This window comes from Mustela nigripes, chromosome 13, assembly GCF_022355385.1.
Source record: "Mustela nigripes isolate SB6536 chromosome 13, MUSNIG.SB6536, whole genome shotgun sequence".
NCBI classification, from domain to species: Eukaryota; Metazoa; Chordata; class Mammalia; order Carnivora; family Mustelidae; genus Mustela; species Mustela nigripes.
In genome coordinates, this window is record NC_081569.1 from 62,475,357 (window position 1) to 62,487,631 (window position 12,275).

At 47.3% G+C, this 12,275-nt stretch overlaps 1 protein-coding gene across 5 annotated transcripts in view; it reads right to left on the reverse strand.

The window, feature by feature from the left end:
• Positions 1 to 12,275, reverse strand: part of FRMD5 (FERM domain containing 5) — a 308,724-nt gene that overhangs the window by 15,415 nt on the left and 281,034 nt on the right. For all 5 annotated transcript variants that reach the window (XM_059372713.1, XM_059372712.1, XM_059372711.1 and 2 more), the window contains exons 7-8: positions 11,584 to 11,671; positions 2,791 to 2,879 (exon numbers count right to left, since the gene is read on the reverse strand). In XM_059372713.1, the coding sequence (XP_059228696.1) occupies positions 2,791 to 2,879; positions 11,584 to 11,671 (177 nt within the window). The remainder of the gene's footprint in view (positions 1 to 2,790; positions 2,880 to 11,583; positions 11,672 to 12,275) is intronic.

The window sequence follows — 12,275 nt, forward strand, 5'->3', positions numbered from 1 at the left end:
GGGAAACGTTTGCATGGGAAGTGAGTCTAGCTTGAGTGGTCCTGGGCCATTTCAGGATTTGGTTCATAAAAACAGGTGCATTATCTGGATGGGACTGTCAAATGTAAGATGCCACAGGTAGCTGATGAGGCCAAAGTTCAAGATACAGCGAATAATGAAAAACAATGCAACCAGGTTCTGAGGGAGTTGAGTCTTTCAGGTGACTGTGCCACTGGATGGAAAATGCACTTTAATGCAAACAAATGTCAAACGATCTCAGGGAGGGGGCGGGGCAACATACCAAAGAGAGAGAACAGATTACATGAACAGTCATGCAGCGTACTGACCAGGAAAGGGGCTTAGGGGTTTTTGTAGAAAAATCCTTGAAGCCACCAGCCCAGTGAATGGCTGCAGTAAAAGAGGCAAACAGGATACTGGGGTACGTCACCCGCGGGACAGACACAAATCAGAAGAAGTGACATGGTTACTGTACATGGCACAGCTTAGACCTCACCTTCACATACTGCTCTCAGCCTTGGTTACATTTACAAAATGGAAAAATGACCAGGGTCTTAGATGGATGTCCCTGAGAGCCAGAGAACTAGGCCTCAGCATCGGTCGACCACTCCTTACTTCTCTTCCATTTGCCTGACACAGCTGCCCTTTGGATCCTGAAGGCCCTTCCATCTCACCAGGGGTGGAGCCCTTATTTTGGTACCCAGCTGGGGTCCCCAAGGAGGTCAGACCATGCCTATCTGCCTCTACTTGACTTTCTTCCTCTTGATAATCTCTAGGGATATTTTCTCAATATCCTAGGAAGTAGCAGAAAGGTAGTGAGAACCATGTACCTAATTTACTACTGGCCAAAATTCAGGAGACAGAGGAAAGACCCTTGTTTCCTAGAAATCATGGCTGGGTCAGGATGAGAGCTCATAATTTCTGACTTCCAGTTCTGAGCTAATCCAAGGATGCTGTATTCCTTATTTGAGTCCCTCCCAGTCAGTCAGTCTCTCTCATACACATTCAGAATACAGTAAATATTAGTTAATATGTAAATAAATACGCCGATCTTCCAGGCTTCAACAAGCAAGATAGGAAGGAAAGTAAGGAGCATTCTTTTGGAAGTGAGGTTAGGTTTACATCTATTTTTTTTTAAAGTTGAGACAGTGAAAAAGAGACTTACTGAAGAAGTGGAATGTGAGAGAAGACAGAGAATGAAAAGTGTTGGGGACCATCCGGTGAGCATCAGGATTTCTGGATGGGGAAGAATACTTTGTACTGCAGGGCCCTGTAACAGGTGTGTTCTACTTTTTTCTAGCTACACATGCTTCTACCAGGGACGTCACAGCTACCCTGGTTGGAGTATAGGACAGGATCTGGGTCCTCTAAGCAGTAGCAGACCATCCAGTTATATCCAGGAAGCCAGTCCTCCTCACTGGAAGAGCAGTGGCCTGACCCTACTCATTATCTTTTTCTGAAAAGTATTTTGTTGGAAAAGAGACCCCAAACCCTCACCATTATCATTCAGAGAGCACAGTGAGTGGGCCAACTTCAGAAGGCCTAGCAAAGTGCTGTTTTGGGGCATGCCCTGGTTACTCAGTGTGGCAATCTGCCTTGTGAAGTGGCCGTTTTCCTGTGGGACGGGTCCTGGCTGGTCGTGTCGGCGGGGGCAGGAGGGGCAGTCTCATTAGCACCCTGGTTGATGCTCCTATTGCCAGTCTGCACAAGAGCAGCAGCGTTGGGAAGGCGGTGTTTATCCACAAGCTCAGTCAGGGAACTGAAGACACAAGAAGAGAGATGCCCTGCAGCACCCCTGGCAGAAAGCTCGCCAGGAAACAGCTTTGTCCTCAGATTCCCCATCAGCTCTTCTGGAGAAGGCAAAGGAACCAAGACAGGAGCAAGCTTTCCCAGCTGAGCTCTGATGGGAAAGGTAAGCCATATGTCCAAGCCCAGGGGAGGAGTAGACCAGCTTAGACTTGGCATTCTAAGGCCAAAAAGGTACAGAAATCACAGGGCCTTTAGTAGAATATACAGTGTTCTGATGAGGCTGAAAGATGTTTGCAGGCCAGAAAAAGGAGCTCCAGGAGAGCCGAAAGTCCACCAGTAAGGCAATCTGTGCTGCATCAGCTCCCAGAACCATCTAGAACAGACCCCAAACTGACATGGTAGAGACGAAGCAGTTCAGATTAGCTTCAGCTGAGGGAATGGCTCTTACGTGCTAGAAATGGGAGTGGGAGGAGGCGGGGGGGGGGAAATAGGGGATGTGACTCCTGGGGCCTGAAGACACCTGAGCCCTAAGAAAGGATAGGAGAGAGACTGAACAGCATCTGTGTGTGTGCAGACAGTGCCCACAGTGGGGGTCAACCTGAGGAGGGGGTTTTGCCAAAGCTGCAGCATAACTTCTATCTGCCCCAAGGGTGAGCCCCTCTTTCCTTAGGTCAGTGGGTAAGGGAATAAGCAGTTGTGTTCATGCTGTAGTCCTCAGTGAGGTATAGTCCCAAGGACAACAGTTCTCATAGGATCCCTGCTTCTTTAACATTGGCTCCAGCCCCGGGTCTCTCACCTTGCCCAGAAATCAACTCTCTACATTCTTTCTCTCTCTGGAGAGGCTGTTGGCTCTCAGGAACACCCCTTTGGAAGAACAGTATTCCTAGTTAGAGACCACTGCCTTGATTAGTTATCATTATGGATGCAAGGCTTTGAGGGCGCTCAGAACCATAACTGCCCAGTCACAGACAAAGGACATAGGAACCATAGCCCTCCCCAGCTGGTGATGTATAAAAAGCCTGTTTTGGAAATGAAGACACTCACCATTTAATGAAGTGGACCCTCTTGTTTCCTTGCAGAACAACAAACCCAAAAGGAGTGAAGGCCAGAAATGCAGCATTTCCTGACACATCCTGCAACACAGAAGGATCTCTCATCAGGGTGATGCAGGCATAGAGGTGAAAGGGTGAGAAATGCAGCTGTACATTGGTGACACAGGGTTAATATGTGGCAGTAGGTCACAGGGCGAAGAGCATTTGGAGGTAACAGGCAAGCTATTTACCTTCCCCAAGCCCCAGGGCCCTTAGCTATAAGTTGTAACCAATCTTAGAAGGCTATTGAGAACATCCAGAGAAAATGGCACACCCTCCCACATTGCTGGTGGGTCACTTCAGGAAGCAGTTTGGAAGTTCTTCAAGTTGTTAAATATAGTTATTACATGACCCAGCATTGCATTTCTAGGTACCCAAGAAAACGGAAAACACATGTTCATATAGAAATTTGTACATGAATGTTCATAGCAGGATTATTTGTAACAGCCAAAAAGTGGGAATAATCCAAATGTGCATCAGCTGACAAATAAATACAGTGCGGTACATCCGTACAGTGGGCTGTTACTCAGCAGTAAAAAGGCATGAGCAGTGACACATGCTATCACATGGATGAACCTCAAAACCATTATGCTAAGTGAAAGAAGCCAGTTACAGAAGATCACATGTTATACGATTCCATGTATATGAAATGTCCAGAATAGGTAAATCCATAGAGACCAAAGATTACTGGTTGTCAGGGCTGTGGGAAAGGGGAGATGGGGAGTGACAGCTAATAGATGCAGAACTCTGTTACTAAGACTACTGAATTTCACACTTTAAAAGGATGAATTTTATGATATGTGAATTATACCTCAAAAAAGCTATTAGCAGAGAGAAAGAGAATGAATGACAGTTATTAATATAATGGCCCTACACACCGTAGCTGCGGGAAATGTAAGAAGCAACCAGCTAAGTGGAATAGCCACCGTCAGTCTTACTGTGCCTGAACCATCAAAGAGGCTTCCTGGCCACTATTCGTTTGTCAATACCAGCCTTGAGGTTCTGAGAAAACCCAGGAGGGGGTACAGCTGAAGCTGTAGGTCATGGCTCCCTCACGTGGGAAAATGACCTCCCTGAGAGCCAGGCTGGGGTAGGGCACAGAAAGTAGGTTGACCGATTGTGCTCTCACAGGGGCCTCAGATGAAAGACTGTTCTCTTAGGGTGTGTGTGCAAGTGGCCAGAAAATTATCCCAGGATGCTGGTCAAATGTACATGTAGCCCATTGTCTGAGCCGTAGCTTACATGGTGCTGTGGGGTCAGAGTCAGGCATCTGGTGTGAGGCATTCAAGTGGGGGCTCTGGCTGTCAGGCTCTTCTAGTCTCTTCCACTTGCAGGGTTTGCCTCCCTGGCACACATCTTCAGCCTGATTAGGTCTAAGAATAAGAACAGTGGGGCCACTGCTGGGCCTTGTGAGCCTTGCCTCAAGGAAAATATGCAGTTTTGTCTTAAAACTATCTCTTAGAGTCAGGGTTACAGGTGTGAGCCTCTGGGCCTAGTGAATGAACTATATGTTTTGCAAACAATTCCAATGAATCTGTTGCTTTTATTGTCCTTTCCTTAGGGTCTTTCGTGATTCTGAAGAATTCACACTTGGCCACAAGCATTGTGTCCTTCAACCCAGGGGCAGTAGCAAAAAGCTGTTTAAAAATAACCTAAATGGAGATACTGTGAAGCCATGGGGCTGATTGTCCTCCTGCCTGTCATCAGTGCTTAGTGATGGTTATTAATACCTGAGTGCCAGCGCTGCCCAAAGGCATGGTCCCTGGCAGTGGCATCAGTGCTAACCTAGCAGCCTGGCCTCTGGGAGTGGGGAGAATGCCTGGCAGACGTGGGTGAGGGAGGGCAGCCTGCTTTGGATGGAGGGTGGGCACTGGGAGCTCACAGTGCAGGCAGGACCCAAGGAAGTCCAGAAACTGCACGTTCAGAAAGTGACTTGAGGGTGGAAACTTTACCTTACCTGTACTCACAGAACAGGCCTGCAGGAAATGTTTATCTGATGAATGTGTAAGACAATGAGGTGGTCCAGAGGAGACAGGGGGAGTAGGAATGAACAAAAACAAGAGGGGAAGGCATCTTACAATGTTCTGAGAGGAAGGCCTAGAAAGAATAGGTAGAGGGATGGAAAGGAAGGGTCAGTCAGCGGAAGACTGTGGGTGGCTAGAACTTATGGGTAAAGAGTAGGGAAGGGGAGCAGTGGAGTGGGCAGGGAGGCAGGGAAGGCCTTCTGTCTGCTCCTTGCACCACTGACCTCTGTGGGGAACAGCAGGACAAAAGAGTGCCTGCACTGTGACCACAGTGTCATGGGCCCCGTGTGGACCACTCAGGCCCATGTTCTGACTCTACCACTCACTGTCCGTGTGACCTCAGCTAGGTCCCATGCTTTCTCTGTGTTTCAGACTCCTTGTTGCAAAATTAGGGTTGATGATACTATGTACCTCTCAGGTTGTGCTTAGCAGACTCCTGGGACATGCTAGTGGTTGTGTTAATATGAGTCTATTGAGCTTAATACCAAATACTTTTTTTTTTTTTTTAAAAAAGCTGGTGTTTGGGGCACCTGGGTGGCTCAGTTGTTAAGCGTCTGCCTTCGGCTTAGGTCATGATCCCAGGGTCCTGGGATTGAGCCCCACATGGGGTTCCCTGCTTCTCCCTCCCCCACTCCCTCTGCTTGTGTTCCTTCTCTCGCTGTGTCTCTGTCAAATAAATAAAATCTAACATAAAATAAAAACTGTAGTGTTTACTGTTTTTCCTGATGTTGACAGATTTAAATATTGCTAGTTAGGAAATGAGGGATAGGAAGTTGGGGTAGAAAGGGAGAAGTCAGTCATTGTTAGGGTCCCATGGAGAAGGGGGATTTGGGCTCAAAGTGAAGTGGGCAAAAGGGGAAGGAGACAGAGGCTGTGACAGAGGTCTGTGAGAGTCGTTCCAGTGACAGGTGCCTCTGGCCACAGCACAGAGAAGAGCAGGTCCTCCCACAAGCTGGGCAGCACTGACTGGGCTATCTGTCGGCACTGTCATCTGCACTGTCCAGACACCTCAGGGCTGGCCTCTGGGTGAAGGCAGGTGTTGGAGTTAAGGGGGAACAGCCTCTCTGGACCAGACTAGACTGGCTGATTTGGAACAGGACGCAAACTGGGAATAAACCCCAATTAGATACCACATCATTCAAGTAAGTAATAGTAGCACCTTGAGCAATCCCAGTCCAGTCTGTCACACAAAGAGATACTTTCTCCAAACTGTTTCCAATGCAACAGTTGTGGATGAAGGCGCCTGCAAAGCCAGGCACCTGGGAGTCCACAGGGGCAAGGGCAGCTGGAATGTTTGCCCCTTGTCTCTTGCACGTGAGGAGCAGGACTTGTAATGATAGTGAGAAGCCTCACATCAGCACCAGCACAAAACCTAACAGGCAGCCATGCTGACACCTTCTCCAGAACCTTCCTGGTTTCTTCCATCTAACATGTGAGCCTGCCCTTGGGATTTGTGTGCAAAAGGACAAGTTATATGACAAAAAGAGAAAGAAATGAGGATGAGGAGAGAAGTGATACAGAAAGTAGTAACCTGTTCCTCAGATCTTCCATTCTATTAAGCCAAAGGTGGTCTTTCCTTTCCGTCCCCTTCCTATCCTGATGAGATCAGTACCCACAAGACTGAGCATTAATGGATCTGAGAGGTGGAATAAAAACTCAAGTCTTAGGGGCCACACAGCATATATTACTAACCCCACTCTCACATCAGATAATGGTCTAAAATATTTAGTTCACTTCTATAGTTGTGAGGTACAAGATCTGTTTTCAATTCTTCATCCTTGTGGAAAGAGCTCATTTTTGGTTTAGGATGGTAACCCCGCTTCTTATTTGCTCTGTGACTTAACTTCTCTGAACCTCAGTTTCTTCATTGTCAAATGAGGACCATAAGATATACTTAAAGAAATACTACTTCTATGTGATTTTAGGGTGATGGCCTAAATGATTTATTGCCAGTCGTGGTTTTCCTTGGATGGGGGCTGGATTTGCACAGAGTACTTCATATGTTCATGTGGAAACCACCATCAAACTCGACTGCGTCAGTTTGACATCATCAAAGGTCCACCTTAAGATGACCACTCTGCCCAGAAAAAGATTTTTGGAAATCACCGTACTGACTGGTTCTGAAAAGCACGGACATCTGGCCATCATTGCCCAGTCCCCACAGGTTCTACCTCTGGATACAGTGAAGTACTCTGTCTGCTTCCACCCCAGAGGACATCCTGGGTATGCCAGAGTCAGAACCCGGGTATTCTTTTAAGATAACCACTCCCCTCTCTGGAGCACGACTTCAACTGATTCGGTATGGGTGAATGAAACCTCTGTTTTCAAAAACCTTAGGGAAGGGGTGCTTGGGCAGCTCAGTTGGTTAAGCATCCGACTCTTGATTTCAGCTTAGGTCATGACCTCAGGGTCATAGAGATTGGGCCCTGTGCCAGGCCCAGTGCCCGGTGGGGAGTCTGCTTGGGATTCTCTCTCCCTCCGCCTCTGGCCCTCCCTCTGCTCACATGCATGCTCTCTCTCCCTATCTAAAATAAATAAATAAATCTTAAAAAAAAAAAAAAAAAGACCTTAGGGAAGATTACACATGCTCTTCCACATGTTTATGCCCATCCCTGAAAGCTCATCGCTAGGAACTTTTAGATTAAGTCAATCATGAAAATCACCCAGTTTCAATATACTTAAATATGGTCACAAGAAAGTAGAGTGGAAGTTAGGAGGCAACCCTGTAAGAGCCTTGGCGTCACCCCATTAAAGATCAGAAATTGAAATTTTGGCACATACTTACCATCTAAGTGGCTTTAGTCAAGTTCTTCATCTCAGCAGTAAACCTACCACCCTCCCCACAGTGCAGCCTGGAGCGGCCTGCCTGGGCATGAGGGCGAGTCATCACTGATCCTTCTTTTTTTTTAATTGCTGATTCTGTTTCTCTGAGGTCAGGGGCAACTTGTCAAGATGGGGAAGGGGGTTTATTTAGAAAGGAGCATAGGTGGCTGATTATGAAAGTTCAGAGGAATGACAATTCCTCTGAATGACAATTCAGAAGATCTAACCTAGATCTTCTGAAATCAGTTTTCTCCTGTATAGAACAGACATAAAGCCACTTAGTGAACTTACATTAAATTTTTCTGATGATTTCAGTGGTGCTATCAGTTCTCTCTATCAGAATTCATAGTGAGTCATCCTTTGTTCCTAAATAAATGCCATCTCCCCAGAAGAAAGACTAGAAATGGTAACTGAAAACGTACAGCATTGAGACCCAGGCAAGACTGGGTTTGAGTTCCTTATCAGTAACTCTGGACATGTTAGTTGGTCCCTCAGAGGCTTAGTGTTTTTTAGATTTTACTTATTTGAGAGAGAGCTTGAGAGAGAGATCACAAGCAGGGGAGTAGGTAGAGGGAGAAGCAGACTCCTTGCTAAGCTGGTGAAGAAACCTGGGATCATGACCTGATTCAAAGGCAGACGCTTAACCGCCTGAGCCACCTGTGCACCCAGGCTCCGTGTTCTTATCTCAAAATAAGGACAGGAACATGTTCTTGGCAGTGTTCTAAAGATTAAATGAGATAGTATATGTAAGTGCCTGGCATGTGCAAGCTCTCAATAAATGGCACTTTCATGACTCATCATAGGGCTGGGTACAGGATGGGTACCTGTGATGGGTCTGACCACTCCATCAACCTCAGCAGGGCAAGAGGCCACAGTCTGGGCCTCCGGGAGATGCAGGACCAACAACCAGTCCCAGGGCCCCCTAGAAGGAACAAGATGGTAGCTCCTGAGGTTGGAGAGGTGTCAGAGTTGGGAAGTAGATGCAGCACTGGGCTGCCAGTGGTTCGCTTCCAGCAGCTGTAGTCTTTGGAGATGGGGGCTGAAGGGTGATGCCAAGAGCTCAGGAGAGCTTGTGCAAGTTCAGAGCCTGGGTGTTCTTATAACACAGCCAGCTGCTGGAGCCCTCTGGCTGTCCCACCCAGAGCTGGTAGGATCTCTTCCTCGTCCCAGGGCCAGACAAGGACACTCTGGGCAGAGAGAAACCATCAGTGTGGACAAGAAGAACAGCAGCTTCTTAATCAGTCCAGGAGAACAGAGCTCCACTGAAGTGTTGTTCTACTCTCATTTAATTATCAAAACGATTTCTCTTCTTCTGTCCTCCCTAGGGCTGCATGCCCCAGATTCCCCGGGCCCAGTAATTGCCTCTCTGTTAATAGAAATCATCGGTATTTATTACACCGAGTGCTCCAGCTTATTTCAGCTCTCCTTGTAGCACCATTAAGGCGAGTGCTTGGGAGCATATCACCAAAGTAACCCTACTTAATGACAAGAGTAAATGCTCCTGAACTGTCCTTGCTCAGGAGGGCTGAGGAAACCACGATCTGGAGCCCAATGAGATGAGCTGAGGATCCATATGTGGAGTCTGCAGCAGAGCCCTGACTCTGGGGGAGCAAGAAGTACAGGGCTTGGGAACAAGGGACTGGAAGAACAGTAAGATGACCGCTCCCACCTTCTCCCTAGAGGGAGTCTCCTGAGGGATTCTGTTCCCTACAGATACATAGCAGTGGGAAGTGGCTTGAGTTCAAATTCTTGGTCTACTACTCAGGGCGTTGTAAACTGTGGCCTCCCAGAGCTTTAATCTTCTACCTATAAAACTGGAAGAGTAAAATCCACCTCTCAGGGCTGGCATGAGGATTAAATGAGAAGGATTCCAGTGGGCTTGCTGCCATAGAATGCATGCCACAAATTTGTCTTCTCTCCTTCCTTCTAGGAGTTGATGAAATGAGGTACTGGGCCTCATACAGTGCCTGGTATGAATAGGGGGTTCCTTTCTGCAGCTCTTCAGCCTGTGTCCAATAATGGACAAACTCATCAAGGATGGGTCTGGGCCAAGAGCCTTACAGCCTCAGGTTCATGTGGATCTGGGCTAGACACCAGGCTGACTGCCCCTGTAGCTTCCAGACCCACACAGGCAACAGCGGAGAATCCTTACCCACCTCCACTCAGTTGTGCTCAGGTTCACTGTCCACCATCTGGCTTGAAGGTGACCCGGCACCTTAGGATGAAGATCGCTATCTCTAGACAGCTGTGTCTTTTAAGGTCCTGAAGTGACTCAGCAGTTCGTGGAGCACAGTCACTGAATACCTTCTGTGTACTTTCACACAGATGAGGAAAGCAAGACTCAGGCCTACAAAGGCCTCAGAAAGCCGGAGATCAGAGCTGAAGATAGGCCAGCTGACTCTGAAGCTCTCTTCAGTCCTACGCAGTCTCCCTGTAGATAGTATCTGAGCAATTCATGGTTGGATCTGTCTGTCATGCAAGGGCATTTGCTAGTTCATTTGTAAATAACCATACATCAGTTTTTTGTTTTTGGTTTTGTTTTATTTTATTTTACTTTTTATTTTTATTTTTTGGTACTAACAGGAATGAATATATTTTCTGACAGCACTGGCCCCCAAGAACGCAAGGGTTATCTGGCAGTGGGTTGTGCTGGTGGATAGGGGAACTGTGTGGGATGGCAAAGGTGACCAGGGTTGCTAAGTGCCAGAATGTTCTCAAAGTTCATATTTGAAGTTTCAGCATCAAATCCTATGCAAGAACAAATAACTATCACCTCACCAAGAAGCCAAGGGAAATGCAACTCTACCCCTACATTACCATGTTCCTTGTTTTCTACTGTTCTTTTCTTTTCTTTCTTTCTTTCTTTTTTTTTTTTTTTTTTTAAGATTTACTTATTTATTTGAGGAGGGGGCAGAGAGAGAGGGAGAGAACCTCAACAGACTCCTTGCTGAGCATGGAGCCTGAGATGGGGCTCAATCCCATGACTCTGAGATCACAACCTGAGCCGAAATCAAGAGTTGATCACTTAACTGTGCCACCGAGGTGCCCCTCTATTATGTTCTTTTAATTTTTGCTGGAAACTTATGGTGTCCCCTCATTAGGGAGAAAAAAGATCAGTGTCCTCTCGTTCCCATATGATACTGGCTCCCTCAGTTCAGATTGAGAATCTGCTTTACTGAAGGTACTGGTTTCCAGTAGTAGAGATAGGCAAAAGTTGGAGAAACTGAGGCAGAGACCAGGAGTGTGAAAGCAACTGAGATGTGGAGGTGAAGTGGAGGGATACAGCCGCAGAGAGAGGGGAAGAAGCCATGTCTCTCCACTGCTGTCCACAGTGACTGTGGCTGCTTGAGCTCTTCTCCAAAATGCCAGACACACGCTAGCAATTACAGAGGTTTCCCCTGGGCAGAGCCTCCCGGGCTGGTTCCCCATCTCACCCTTCCCAGTGCATAATGGAATTAAATGCGACTCAGGGCAGTTCCAGTTCCTCGAAGTGGCTTAACTCTGTGGCAGTCAATAAAACCCGCTTTTGGAAAGAAACGAGATTACAGATTACAGGTCAGGAAAGGGTGGGCAGTCCCCGGGCGGTGTCTGATCATTCCCTGTGGGGGGCCTTCCCCATTCCTCGCTTAGTTTCCACGAAATTACCTACTGCTGCCAAAGTGGGTCCCCGGCTTTGGGTTTGTTATTTAGATTGACTTGGCCTCGGACCCTCTGAGGTTGATGAGCCACCACAAAATTATGCAGTGTGGAAGCCAGAAGGTTTTTCTCTGGCCTCTGTCACTGAAAGAGCCGGCTAACCACATCCTGAAGGTGGAAGGTGTAGGCACATGCTCCTTCCCTGCCTGTCACCCTTTGGAGATGGCAAGGTCAGTGCAGTCTCCCGACAATGGGGGTCTTACCTTACACGGGTGAGGGTCCACTCCATAGGTCTCCAACGTCTGTGCTTTTCTTAAAAAGTTCAGCTCTGATGTTGCTGGTGTTTGACCACTGGAATAAAGAAAATGAGATGATTTCAGGGTTTCTTGTTCTCATAGACTCCCCTGAGGTAAACTCCCCATGAAGAAGCTTTCAGGGACTGGCTCAGTCAGTTAAGTGTCTGACTCTTGATTTCAGCTCAGGTCATGAACTTGTGAGATCAAGCCCTGTGTTGGGCTCTGTGCTCAGCGAGGAGTCTGCCTGAAAGAATCCTGGCCTCTGTGCCTGCCTACTGAGCTCACTCAGGCTTTTTTTCTTTAAAAAGTAAATAAATATTTATTTATTTATTTCAGGGTAAGTCTTACACTCCAGTTTTTCCATAGAGGGTGCTCCCTGCCCTGTTCAGGACCAACTTCCAAGACTCCTGTCTAGCGTAAAAAAACTCAGATGTCTTCAGATGGAGGCTGACTACATAATGAATGCCGTGGGCCGAGTGCAGACAGGAGGGAGTGGTGGGGACTATGGCAGACTGGAGAGGGCTACATCATTGAATGAGGGCATTTGCTCCTGAGCTCCAAGACTAGTCCTGTGGGAATGCAAAGCCCAGCACTACTAGAGGTTAAAAGCACTGCTTTTAGAAGGGAAGTCAGAGATACTGGTTTTTTATGTGCTATTT